The 13,873-nt window shown below is 47.2% G+C and overlaps 1 protein-coding gene across 1 annotated transcript in view; it reads right to left on the bottom strand.

Moving 5' to 3' along the window:
• The window catches only part of slc1a9 (solute carrier family 1 member 9), a gene marked incomplete at its 5' end in the record, with an annotated part of 16,260 nt that extends 5,217 nt beyond the window's left edge, over window positions 1-11,043 (bottom strand). The window contains 7 exons of the mRNA XM_079232810.1: window positions 2,070-2,264; window positions 3,068-3,301; window positions 4,490-4,616; window positions 4,696-4,801; window positions 7,150-7,403; window positions 8,613-8,765; window positions 10,887-11,043. Coding sequence (XP_079088936.1) covers window positions 2,070-2,264; window positions 3,068-3,301; window positions 4,490-4,616; window positions 4,696-4,801; window positions 7,150-7,403; window positions 8,613-8,765; window positions 10,887-11,043 — 1,226 coding nt within the window. The remainder of the gene's footprint in view (window positions 1-2,069; window positions 2,265-3,067; window positions 3,302-4,489; window positions 4,617-4,695; window positions 4,802-7,149; window positions 7,404-8,612; window positions 8,766-10,886) is intronic.
• Window positions 11,044-13,873: the final 2,830 nt, after the last annotated feature.

The raw sequence follows: 13,873 nt of genomic DNA, 5'->3' as shown, positions 1-13,873 counted from the left end.
TTACTAAATGAACATCATGCTGTATTGAAGAAGACTTGCAACTAGAGATTGAGACATAAACTCATGTTTACAATGTTTACTGAGGGAATACATCAAGAGAAGTAGAGTCATTCATATAGACTTCTATACAACCAGAGGAGTCGCCCCCTGGTAGTCAGCAGAGAGAATGCAGCTTTAACACATGAAGCATATACTTCTATACAACCAGAGGAGTCGCCCCCTGGTAGTCAGCAGAGAGAATGCAGCTTTAACACATGAAGCATATACTTCTATACAACCAGAGGAGTCTCCCCCTGGTGGTCAGGAGAGAGAATGCAGCTTTAACACATGAAGCATAGACTTCTATACAACCAGAGGAGTCGCCCCCTGGTGGTCAGGAGAGAGAATGCAGCTTTAACACATGAAGCATAGACTTCTATACAACCAGAGGAGTCACCCCCTAGTGGTCAGGAGAGAGAATGGAGCTTTAACACATGAAGCATAGACTTCTATACAACCAGAGGAGTCGCCCCCTGGTGGTCAGGAGAGAGAATGCAGCTTTAACACATGAAGCATAGACTTCTATACAACCAGAGGAGTCACCCCCTAGTGGTCAGGAGAGAGAATGGAGCTTTAACACATGAAGCATAGACTTCTATACAACCAGAGGAGTCGCCCCCTGGTGGTCAGGAGAGAGAATGCAGCTTTAACACATGAAGCATAGACTTCTATACAACCAGAGGAGTCACCCCCTGGTGGTCAGGAGAGAGAATGGAGCTTTAACACATGAAGCATAGACTTCTATACAACCAGAGGAGTCGCCCCCTGGTGGTCAGGAGAGAGAATACAAGTTTAAGGCACTTAATGCACTATATGAGGTGTTCAATGTCTGCAGCCAACATCTACTTTTGTAAAGCGCGATACAAACCTGGTATTTACATGTGAATTATTTCACCGCATCCGTACGTGCAACGCTCGCATGAAAGAAGTGTTTTACAAACAAAACCAAATCTCTTGATGTTCCCAGACTCCTTTCAAGTTTTCAGACTTAAATCTTTACCACTCAGTGGAATGCTGCTTGTCATGACATGTTTGCAATTAGAGTCACTATTAGTTCATGTTGGTCCCAGATGTGACTGCAGGCTCTGCGTTACACGTCAGTCCTCTGCAGCGCTAATTAGCACCCCGCTGTGACTGGGACGTTAAACTGGACAATCACAATATTTACACCCCACATGTGGATGTTATCCTCCAACAACTCCACCGCAGATGACATAACGGACCTTTTGAAAATTTAGATTTTGGAATTCGGTGGTGAAAACGGCTTGTTGGTGAAAGACTAAGAATAAACAGCTTCAAAGTGCTGAGTATTCGTTTGTGTTGGAGCTGAGTCGGATCCAAGCGGGTTGGTTCCAATCAGACGCGAATGTTTAGCTGCAACCTCAGAAATGTGAAATCTTACTTCCTCCTTAAAGATGTCGCTCCTACACATCGAGACATTAAAGCACACGACCTCAAACTGATGTAAGACACGTGAAAATGTGAAGGAATTTTGTTTTTCTCTGCATTACAGGAACGTTGTCATGCAACAGCGTGTGGATTCCTAAAAGTTGCATTCAGTCGAAACTATTTGAACGGTTGAACCGGCTTTTAATGTTTGCAACAGCCAATCAGAATGCTGAGATCATGTCATGTGACTTTCAGTCGGAGACCTCTTGTTCCCTCATAATCAGCTGTTGGTGAAAATGATGGACAGCAAATAGCTCGTTACATGGAAGTGTTGTGAAGCTTGAGTCACGTTTGAAATGTTAATATTAAAGGGGAAAGTGATATTTACACTCAAGTTTTGGGATTTTTTTTTTTTTTTCTTCTTATAATGTATGTGAAGGAACTCTGGATGTTTTATATTGACAATGCTGTTGTGGACTGGCGAACAAAGGGGACCCAGAGGTCTAAAAAAGAACGTTAAAAAGCGTAATTCAATCCATAAAATGTAAAATAATCTGCTGCATAAACATTTGATTGTATTGGAAATGTCTCCAAATCAAAATGAAGACATAAAACATCATTACAGCCGCCATGTGGCTCACCTGACGGTGATGATCTGCCCGCTGTCCAGGGAGATGTCGTTCATCTGGGCGATAAAGATGGCCGCCACGGCCTCGTACAGCGCCGTGCCGTCCATGTTAATGGTGGCTCCGATGGGCAGCACGAAGCGAGTCACGCGCTTATCGATCTTCAGATTCTCCTCCAGGCAGCGGAAGGTGACGGGCAACGTTCCTGCACTGAGAGAAGAAGAAGAAGAAGAAGGAAAAGAAGAAGAAGAAAAAGGCCCCACAAGATGGCGAGTTAGGGAAGAAGAAGAAGAAGAGAAAAGGTGCAGCAAAGTGTCTGCTGCAGGATATAAAATAGGTAGACAGGTGGTGGAAGACAGGAGTGCAGAGGTGAGGAGGGAGGTCAGGGGGTGAAGTTGGGGTAGGGAAACAAAAAAAAAAGTGGAAATTTGAGTCGTCCGACAGCCTCCTGACAGCTGGTGCCGGGCCACTGCTGCAATCCTCCAGCATGTGAATTAAAGGAATTTGATTCCGGGCCCTGCTAAGCTCGGGTCGTAATATAATTAGAGAAAACGTTGATAGGATTACCCATTTTCACTAAAGCCTCAGCAATGTGCCAAAATGACAGTTGGTTTTCAGCGGCGACGCCGAGCCGCGCCGCGCCGGCACGGGATACGGCGAGGCCAGGGTGGCTGCTGGTGACGCCTAATCCCAGAAGGCTTAGAGACCTTTACAACGCGGGATCTGTCCGACATGGACTCGTCCATGATAGCCCGCGCTTACACACATTTTGGCTTCCGCCGTCCTGATTGGTCTGCGCGGACGCTTAACATCTTCAACCCTCAGGTTATTAACCCCCGGATAGCTGAAAGCGAGCAGCAGGCTACGCCGATCAATCACAGCGGCCACCGCAGCTGCTCCGAGGAGTAGATGTTGAGAGAAGGAACATGTGACACACATGTGTTAACACACACGCAAACAGAGAACACACACACACACACAGACAAACACACACTTCCTGCAGGCTGTGCTACCTGCTCGCGGTGCCCAGAGCCGTGATCCAGGCCTGAAAGATCCCCTGGTAGAAAATGAAAGGGCTTTTTCTGGTGATTGCAAAGTATATGGCTGGAAGGATCAGGCCGCCGTGGATCACCAGGCCCACGATGACGGTCACCATGTACATGCCCAGCTGCCTGGCCACCACCTCCAGGTTCCCGATGTCCGCGATCTTCCCCGCGATCAGGGAGGCGATGCCGACGGGAGAGTACCTGAGAGCAGAGGGAGGGAGGAGCTGAAATACATCTCTATGAAGATGTCATCTGGAAGCATTTATCACTTTCAGACTAGATTTGTTATGATATTACGCAATATGTCTTCATTGTCTGTCAAAGGAAGACTTTTCTCCTCCAGAGGACGAGGCACATTCTTGGATCTCTGGTTTCCAGCTCCGGCGTTGCAGTTGTTCTCCTGCATGAATGCAGGCCGCTGTGTTGGAGCCTGAATCGAGTCGGTGTTCCCCTCTTTTCTTAAGCCTCCTCCCTCCTGGTCCGAGTCAAAGCGCTGGACCTTTGCTCCCTCCCTCCCCTGGGTCAGCTGCGTGCTGCCTGGCATCCACCGGCAGCTGTTTGGTGGAGCGTTGCCGCGTGTGTGGTTTTGATAGATGTGTTCCCCGTGTGATACGTGTTTTTGTATACACTGGGCTCCGGGCTTTGGCGAGCTCCGTGGGCCCGTGAGTAATCTGTTTATACTGAGCGAGCGATACGAACAAGGACACGATTCCTTTTGGCGTCCAGCTGCACATGTAGAAGTCCTCGGAGGAGCTGCAGCACAAGCATCCTGCTGTTTCTCTTCCAGACGCCTACCTAAACCCCCCCCTCCCCTCCTCCTCGCTCTGAGTGCCACTACTCTGTCTTCCAGCTGGAGTCCTGCGGAGCGTCAAGCCGCCGCTCCGCTCTCTAAAAGACATGCTCTCACATGCATCTTTCCACGTCCGCCGTCCCGCCCATCTGCTTTCTGCCAAGCGGCTCCTCTGCCGGCGGTGGATCCATTACATGTTTGGAGATCTTCCACCCCCGACTCCCCCCTGGGAGTCCGCAACACTGTTCCCGGGCCTCGACTCCTTGCTACTCCCCGGCATACCACAGACTCCAGCATGTGCCAGGGAAACCCTCTCTCTCTCTCTCTCTCTCTCTCTCTCTTTCTATCTCCCTCTCTCCCTCTCTTTCCATCTGTCCGTGTCCCTCACTAACACTCTTCCTCTTCCTCTCGCTCCTCTTCGGTCTCCGCCGTCGTTCCCACAACACGCCGTCCTCGCCTTATCCATCACTGTCACCGTGCCTCTGTGTGTGGTTTTCTCCAGAATGCCAAAGCAAAAAGCAGACCCACATGTTGCGCATGCTTTGCAGATGGGCGCACACACACACACACACACACACACACACAACAAAGACACTGACCACATGATCATGGACACCATCGTCATGATGATCTCGTTGAGGATGTTGAAGAAGTCGCACATGACCTTCCCCCGCTCGCCCATCCGGCTCATGCAGATCCCGAAGGTGATGAAGAAGCCGATGAGGCCTGGAGGAGAGACACGGAGCAGCGCGTTGAGGAAGAGCACCGCCGTCGAAGGGAAGAGAATCGGCCGCCGTTCACTCACCCAGGACGTTCATGCCCCATTTGTACTCCAGCTTCTTCCGGCTCACGATGATGGGCTCGGTTTGGTTCGGGGCGGCGACCGGCACCGTTTTCAGCACCGTCTGGACCTGGAGGGAGGCGTTCCAGAGCCATAATCATGGGGAAAAGGTTATGTACACAGTTATCAAACAGAAACCTTCTGCAACAGAAGGATTTGGTTAGAGAAACAAGCAGGAAACAGGAAGCGTGGTCGGGTGGAATGAGTTTTCACGGTGCTTATTGTTCATGAGAATATTAAAGAGCGGGAGTACGGTTTGTGGAAACAGTAACTTCCAACATTTCAGGAACCATAATTGCTTTTGTGTGTGTGTGTGTGTGTGTGTGTGTGTGTGTGTGTGTGTGTGTGTGTGTGTGTGTGTGTTTGGGGTCATCAGCCGCTCCGAAACACTTTCCATTTTCTTTACTTTGGCTCAAGTCAAACATATTCTTTGACTTTATAGTTGTTATTATTGAGACCACATAATTACTGATTGCTTGTGTATGTGTGTGTGTGTGTGTGTGTGTGTGTGTGTGTGTGTTTACATTATGATTCGTGAGAAGTAGAATGTAAAATCTGGAGAAAGGGTAAATCCCCCTCAGCAGAGAATGAATTATGGAATTAAATGCGTGAAAGAAAAAACGTTCGGAGAAGGAATTATGTAAAAAAATATTATTTATTTGAGGTAAAGTACAAATTAAGTAGATTGTTAAGTGATTGTTTGATTTAATTGTTAAGCGAATAGACAAGCGGTTTAGTTAGTTGTGTTTGTGTGGCTATGATGTGTAGAAGAAGAATAAATAGCCAACGCTTATCCCATGAAAACAATTCACACAGCAGCTAAACTCTGGTTCTCTACCTGGTTGTGTGTGAGCCGGCGCATCAGATCAGTGTTTAATGAAAAGGCCCAACAGGGAGAGACTCTCACATGAAGAACAACGACAAGAAAAGAAAAGAGGGCTAAAGGGGAAGGACGATTCCTTCCTGCAAAAGCAATTATGCCTTTTTTACGACTTCAATGAATTCCCCGATGAGAACAAACAAAAGAAGCAGTAAAACAGAGATGCAGAAAGGAGAGAGAGAGAGAGAGAGAGAGAGAGAGAGAGAGAGAGAAGTAAGCTGGTGCTCTCTGTTCGCCAGCAGATGCCCGATGTGGTAAATAAAGACGTGGCGTTGCAGATGTAAAGAGATTACAGAAGGGTTGACCCTCACCCGGCCCGACTCAGACGACTACTTCTAATCATTCAGACCCTCACGCATGGCCGGGCGGGGGAAAGAAAAAACAGGATTTGGACAGAAGAAGTCACGTCGTGATTGAGACTCGGATTATCGTTTAAAAATGATCAGCTTGGACAAACAGAAGTCTGTCCTAAGCGACGGTACTGTAACCGACGGATTCAGAAGTGTCCGATTTCTCAGCCGGTGTTTCGCCTTCTGCAGGTTTCAATTATTAATGATTGTTTTTTATTATTTAATGTCCGTCTCAATGTCCCAGAGCCTGAAGTCGTATCTTTTTTTTGCAATGCGATAAACATTAAAAGAGTCCTTACATTTGAGGGGCTCTGCTTGTTTTAGCTTTTACTTTTTTACTGGACAAATACACTTTAAAGGTCACACTTGTGTAACATGTACACACCTGTACACACATGTACACACATGTACACACCTGTACAGGACTTTGTTTGGAGGACAACCCGATTCTCCAGAGAACCACCGGCCGTTAACGACTCTTGTGCTGTTTATTCTTCTTCAGGTTCACATTAAAAAAGGGGGTTTTCCAATATTTAACGCCACTTTAAAACATTTGAATTTGGATGACAGTTGTTGACAAATCAATGTCAACTCAAGGTTCATTCTGTGGTTGTAGTGGAGCTTCACATCAGTAGTTTCCAACCTTTTTAGCTTGTGAATTATTAACATATCTATACGTGCAACCCTCACATCACAAGATCTTTGAGAATACAATAGATAATTTTCTCTCATCGTCATGTTTCATTAATTTGACACTACAGTGGTTCCCAAGAAACAAAGATCTGAGAAAAGTCTGAATGATAAAACATTACATTATGGTGCAGACGTTCCTATATTCATCTCACGCTCCCCCTGGGACGCTTGAATTTACATTTTTCTGGCCACGAGGAGTGAAGTTCGGCTTAAAAGATGAGCTCCGAAGTTCCTTCCTGACCTTCCTCTGCTGACGAGGATCATGTGATCTGATCAAAAGCTCCAGAGAAGCTACTAAACAGACCTTGAGGTGTGATTCTTTCATCAACCGCTGAATAAACTTTGAACCTATGGATTGGATGATACTTATTTTTAGCTTTTTGCATCACAAAAACAATATAAACAGCTTCTCTAAAAATACATAAAACATTTCAATCAAGCTGGATCAGTAATGGCCAACGTGTCCTCGACCTAAGCGACCAATATAACGGCTACCTGTTGGAAGCAGGACTGCACCAGGTTCTCCGGGAAGAGGTTCCTGAGCAGGTCCAGGAAGGCGTCCAGGCTGTTGACCTCCTGGTTCTTCGGGACCGAGGTCGACGTCTCTCCCCTCAGCTTGGGGTTCCCCGGGTGGATCCCGATCACCAGGATGACCCCGAGGATGGCAGCGATGACCGTGGTGGTCATGTAGTACACCATGGCTCTGCTGCCCATCCGGCCACTGGAGCGGGCGTCCAGCCCGGCCAGCCCTGGAGAGACGGACGACCATCAGCGTCACCATGCACACAGCACCCGTAACCTCTTGGACACGGAGGGCAGGCAGCGGCCCGCGCCTGCTATCGGACAAAACAATTAGAATCGTTTTTGTTTTAACGTTCCCTTAATTATCTCTGGAACCACATCGTTGTTTAACTTCCTACAAAACCCTGGTGAGAAGATGCATCTGGTGTCCCAATATGTCAGAGCTTTGTTTTGCAGTGATTTTTGTTGCATAGTCGGATTATTTAGGTCCTAATATTTCCAAAAAGGTGTTCGCTCCAAAAGACATTTTTGGGAAATCTTGCTTAGATCATGCTGGATATACATAGTAATAACCCAAATATGTTATAAAACAGATTTTTTTTTTTTTTTATATATACATTTTTTTCACAAATAAATTCTGAAAAAATAGTACTAGAGTACTATAACTCATTTGGGGTTCATACGACTACTTGAACTACTTGAACACGGGGAAAAATAAATATAGAGACCCATATATGGGTCTCGGGGTTTAAAAGGTTGATACGCTCCAGAATGTTCACTTGTAATAAACTTATTTATGAAATAACATAATCTATTCAGGATGCCCACTGGAGGTTTTTCCGGGCTGGGAGGAGACCCTGGGGAAGACCCAGAACACGCTGCAGGGATTACATCTCCCAGCTGGACTGGGATCCACTCGGGATCCACTCGGGATCCCCAGAACGAGTCAGAACCTGTTGCAGGAGGAAGAGGGAAGGTCGGCCTGCCGGATGACCCCGCGACCCGAACCCGCCCAGCAGCACAATCTTACTGTTAAAATGCTAATATAAGAATGTTAGCTTATGCACAGTTAGTATGGTATACGTTAGCATAACGTAGCGTGTTAGCATTACTCTCAAAAGCGCAACTGAGGAATTTAGTCAATATCTGGTTCCTTGTTTCAAAGAAGAAAAACGTTGAATAAACGTTCGACATGTTTTGGATTCACTGCCAAGATTAAAATGCTCAAGTTTAACATTAAGATTTTAGTTTGATATCATGTTCAGTTAGTGATAAGAAAACATTAGCAAATAGTACAGTAAAGTAATTAAGTATTACTCTTAAAGTACTAGCTCAAAGGTATTTGTTTTAAAAGTATCTCATCGTGAACCAATTAGCTGAAGACTTTGAAAGGAAGTTGAATATTTGAGGTCATATCGTGCTCTAAGAGAAGTTACCTGTGATGAGGCTGGAGATGATCAGAGGCAGGATGAGCATCTTCAGCATCCTCATCAGGATTTCTCCAGGGAAGGAAATCAGAGTGAGAGCGGAGTAGTCCTTCACCGTCATGTAGCGGAGCAGCATCCCGAACAACACCCCCATGACCACACCTGGGGGGGGGGGGGGCGGAGGAGGAGGAGGGGAGAGGAGGAGGGATGAGGAGGGGAGAGGAGGAGGAGGAAGGCGCAGGGAGAGGGGAGGAGGGGAAGAGAGGAGGAGAAGGAAGGCAGGGAGAGGAGAGGAGGGGAGGAGATGAGAGAAGAGAAGAGGAGAGGAGAGGAGGAGAGGAGATGAGAGAAGAGGAGAGGAGGAGAAGGAAGGCAGGGAGAGGAGAGGAGGGGAGGAGAGGAGGAAAAGGAAGGCAGGGAGAGGAGAGGAGGGGAGGAGAGGAGATGAGAGAAGAGGAGAGGAGAGGAAAGGGGAGGAGGAGAGGAGAGAAGGAGAGGAAATGACAGAAGAGGAGAGGAGGAGAAGGAAGGCAGGGAGAGGAGAGGAGATGAGAGGAGGAGAGGAGGAGGAGAGGAGGAGAGGGGAGGAGAGGAGAGAGGAGGAGAGGAGAGGACAGGAGGAAAGGAGGAGAAGAAAGGCAGGGAGAGGAGAGGATGGGAGAGGAGGAGATGAGAGAAGAGGAGAGGAGGAGAAGGAAGGCAGGGAGAGGACAGGAGGAGAGGAGATGAGAGAAGAGGAGAGGAGAGGAGGAGAGAGGACGAGAGGAGGAGGAGAGGAGATGAGGAAATGAGAGGAAGGGGAGGAGAAGAGGAGAGGAGGAAAGGGGAGGAGGAGAGGAGGAGGAGAGGAGAGAGGAGGAAGGCAGGGAGAGGGGAAGAGGGGAGGAGAGGAGATGAGAGAAGAGAAGAGGATGAGAAGGAAGGCAGGGAGAGGACAGGAGGGGAGGAGAGGAGATGAGAGAAGAGGAGAGGAGGAGAAGGAAGGCAGGGAGAGGACAGGAGGAGAGGAGATGAGAGAAGAGGAGAGGAGAGGAGGAGAGAGGACGAGAGGAGGAGGAGAGGAGATGAGGAAATGAGAGGAAGGGGAGGAGAAGAGGAGAGGAGGAAAGGGGAGGAGGAGAGGAGGAGGAGAGGAGAGAGGAGGAAGGCAGGGAGAGGGGAAGAGGGGAGGAGAGGAGATGAGAGAAGAGAAGAGGATGAGAAGGAAGGCAGGGAGAGGACAGGAGGGGAGGAGAGGAGATGAGAGAAGAGGAGAGGAGAGGAGGAGAGAGGAGGAGAGGAGGAGGAGAGGAGAGGAGGAAATGAGAGGAAGGGGAGGAGAAGAGGAGAGGAGGAGGAGAAAGGAGAGGAGAGGAGAGGAGAAGGAGAGGAGGAGAAGAAAGAAGGCAGGGAGAGGAGGAGAGAAGGAAAGGAGAGGGAATGAGAGGAGGCAAGTAGAGGAAAGGGAAAGGGAAGAGAGGTGAGAGGAGTAATTGAGGGTAAGGAGAGGAAAGGGAGGCGAGGAAAGAAGAGGAGAAAAGGAGAGGATGGGAGAGGAAAGGGAGGAGGAGAGGAGGCAAGGAGAGGAACGGGGAGGAAAGGAAATGAAAAGGAAAGGAATGGGGAGGAAGGGAGAAAAAAGGAGAGGAGAGAAGGAGAGGAGATAGAGTAAGGGTAGAGTTTAAATAGCAGACACTGTGTGTACTTCAACTGTAAAGAAAATGAAAATTAGTACAAAATCAGCCAAATATGAGAAACATCTCAACCTGTGTGTGTTATTAACCTCATGCTGATAGACTCTAGTGTCTAGTTGTTTTTTGAGGACTCTTCTTCTACTTCTCTTCCCTCGCCGTCTCACATCCTACATGTAGACCTCTGACTAATGACATCCGCCCACTGTAACGTAAACGGCTTTAATTCCCGGAGACAAATGATGGACAAAAATAACACACTTCTCTACAGATGCAGATGCTTTTTTTTTCTTCTTCTTCTTTGACTCTACAGAAACACAGCAAAGTGTTTACAGAGGCGGACTAAAGACAACACAAGCCAGAGCCGTCTCGTGGGAACTCGATCACAGAGTCTGTGCATCGAGTGTGCGTGTTAATATTTCCTGCTGCACAAAAAACTATTTCTTTTTGGTGTAAACAATAAAACCGACCGCAAAGGGAATTCCATTTGGGACGTTAAAGGAGGTTAAACAAAAGCTTTTTCTTCTGTTTTCCTTTTAAACAACCACAATAGAGCGTTGACGAGCTGATGGGAACGTGCAACTGGGAGTTTCCCAGTGCGTGCATAGCATACCCAGCACGGTGAGTCCCAGCAGCAGGTTGTGGGTGTTGCGGCTGCAGTGGCCTGCGTCTTTATACACGATGTCCGTGTTGTCATCGCGCTGGCTTTCCTCTTTCTCCTTCTCCTTCTTTTTCGCGTGGGACTGGTTGGCTGTCGACTGGTTTGTCATCCTGCCTGTGGAGACGGTGGGAAGAGATGGAGTTAAACTGCACACACAACGAACACGCCTCAACACCCTTCAGCGCACTTTGACCCGCATAGCATTCAGTGTTGGCTAAAGATGTGCTCTTAAACTGATGGGAAGGCCCTGGGTTGTTCATGTGGTCGCCATTCTGCTCTTAACCTGTTAAGCCCTAGCGCCCCACAATCGGGGGACCCTTTTATATCAGGAAAATCAAGAAAAAATCATGGTATAAATTCCTCCCCCCCAAAAAAACAAACATGTTAGGTATCAAATTAAACATAAAAATCAGGGCTAGAAGAATATATAATCCCGATGTACAACCTCTAAACACAGCTCGAACAATAAATAGGATTAGCGGTTAGGGTTGGGGCTTAAAGGGCTACAAAGGGTGTTGAGGGACAACCAGCAACAGGAATGTGCTTTGAGCTCTTTATTTGGGTTCATTAGGGGAGTAAAGACGCTCGACTGCAGGCGACCCAGACACAGCAGGCGATGCTAAACAGGACGCAAAGGAACAACTCAAGAGGCAAACTGACAGAAGGTTAACGCCACACAATGTGGAGTCGCTGATACTGCAGAGATATCGAGTTACTGGCTGAAACAAGACGAAGGGCCCGCAGCCATGCTAGCTGCCGTGTGCAGGTTGTGCTTCAACACGCTCACACTGCTCACAGGCCGATGTCCAGCAGGTGAAACGTTCACCAACTTCTTAGTTTTTCGCGTGTTAGCATGCTAAGCTCTGAATTTGGAGGTATTTTGTCGTAAATCAAATGATATTTGCTCAAATTAGGACATGATGATGAAAGATCCTGCGGTGAACGAGACTGTTTGTAAGAGATGAACATCAAACTGTTGATGAGACATTTCTCAAAACCACACGCGTCATCTGCATGGTGACGCTAAAAGGATTCGTCGTCTCAGAATAATATATTTAGCTTTCTCGGAGGCTGGATTCCCGCGATGTCACAAGATCACGTGAGAATCGCAGCTCACATCACACACACACACACAAATCTGGCCAGGCTTCCAGTAATGTGTTTGAGTCTGGGGAGGCCAGAGCACGGACCAATCAGCATCCTGTGAGGAGAGACCGGGTATCTACAGGTGTGTGTTTGTTAAAACAACAATGGCGGCTCCTGAAGAAGTTACAGCATCAGTTATATCACAGCTGGAGAATATGTATTCATTGAAAGAAGAACAAAGAACAACACTGAAGGGTTTCTACAATGGAAAAGATGTTTCCTCTGACTGGCTTCCATTAGGGTTTGATTGACAGATGGTTCATCCAATCACCTGCCAAGTATTTCTTTGAAAGCCCTTTTTCCAAACAGTCTCCAATGATGGCTTCTCAGACGCTGCTGTGTAACAAACCATCTGGCAGATGAACCATAAATATCAAGACAATTTTCTGCAAATCCAACTTGTAGATATATTTCACTGGATGAGTGAAGCTTTTGCTGGAGGGCGCTAGACGAAAGGTCAAGGGATCACCAACATCACTAGGGTTCATCCTCTTGGCAACATGAACATTCATATCCAATTTCATTGCAATCCATCCAATAGTTGTTGAGATATTCCACTAAACACCAAACACCTATGGTGAGACTATGACAATATTTTGAAAGATTCATCCTCTGGAGATCGTGAATGTTTGCAGAAAAGGTCACGGTTGAGATATTCCATGAAACACCAAAAATGTGTGGTGAGATTAGATGAAAAATCAGGGAATCACCAATGTTTAAAAGAGTCATCCTCTGCGGATCATGAATGTTTGCAGAAAAGGAAACGGCTTTGCATCCAATAGCGGTTGAGATGCTTCAGTCTGGGCGGTTCAGCCGACACTGACATGCTTGAAGCAACAGAATTGCTGAAAAGGATAATCTGGCATTGATGAAATCCAAGCATTACATCTGTCCGAACACAATTCAGCAGCATACACAATCAGAAGGGATGCATCTACGTAAATGCCGAAAAAAGGATATAAGACGATATCAACGTGATTCTTCTACTTATGGAAGTCCACATGCATCATTTTGAACAGTCGCCCTGAAGCCAGCTCCAATAAACACCCAACAACTGTCACTAATCATCCGTCAAAGTCTATCTCAGCTCCCGTGTGTCAACACAGGATTGCTGTGTGGAGGCAATCAAATATTGCTCCGAGGCAAAGTCATGCACCTTCGACACAAAAGCAAGAGTCAACCGGTAAGAATGTGGCTTCTCAACGGAGACCCCACCGCCAACGTCTCCAAACATTAATCCTATATAAACACATCTTGAGAGCGGCGCAGCCAGAAGTATGAATGTCACATTTACAAACAGTCTGACTCAGTGAGACAATCGCAATCAGACATGATTATAATCCATCAACTGAACAAATAGCATTTCTTTGCAGCGGTGGGGATACAGTTGCACACAAAAAAATAAAGTAAAAAGTACATTAGACAAGGAGGGGAGGGGGCAGAAAGAAATGTTACCTACTAGTTGTTCTGCTCTCACGCTTTCACCTCCATGTCTCTGCCCCCCTTTCTAGTCCCTGCAACCGTCACTGGCACAAAGACGGATTGTCGGCGTGATCTGAAATTGTATATTTTGGTGGGCGGGGAATGTCCCGCTAGGTTTCAATTGCAAAGATATAATCCTCGGTGAGCGGAGCGCGGAGGAGAGGAGGGGGGAGGATGTTCCACTGGTACGGTCTTCAACAAATCCTCTTTTCAATCCTTATGTCATTCTCAGCTCCAACGTCGTCAGTCGACCGCATTGGGAGATGTAGCTGTCTAATAAGGGACGGGATGGGGGGGAAGTCCCCATCTCG

This window comes from Taurulus bubalis, assembly GCF_910589615.1.
Source record: "Taurulus bubalis genome assembly, chromosome: 17".
In the NCBI taxonomy this organism is placed as follows: Eukaryota; Metazoa; Chordata; class Actinopteri; order Perciformes; family Cottidae; genus Taurulus; species Taurulus bubalis.
Note: the sequence above shows the minus strand (reverse complement) of the source record. Positions and strands in the feature narration are given on the sequence as shown.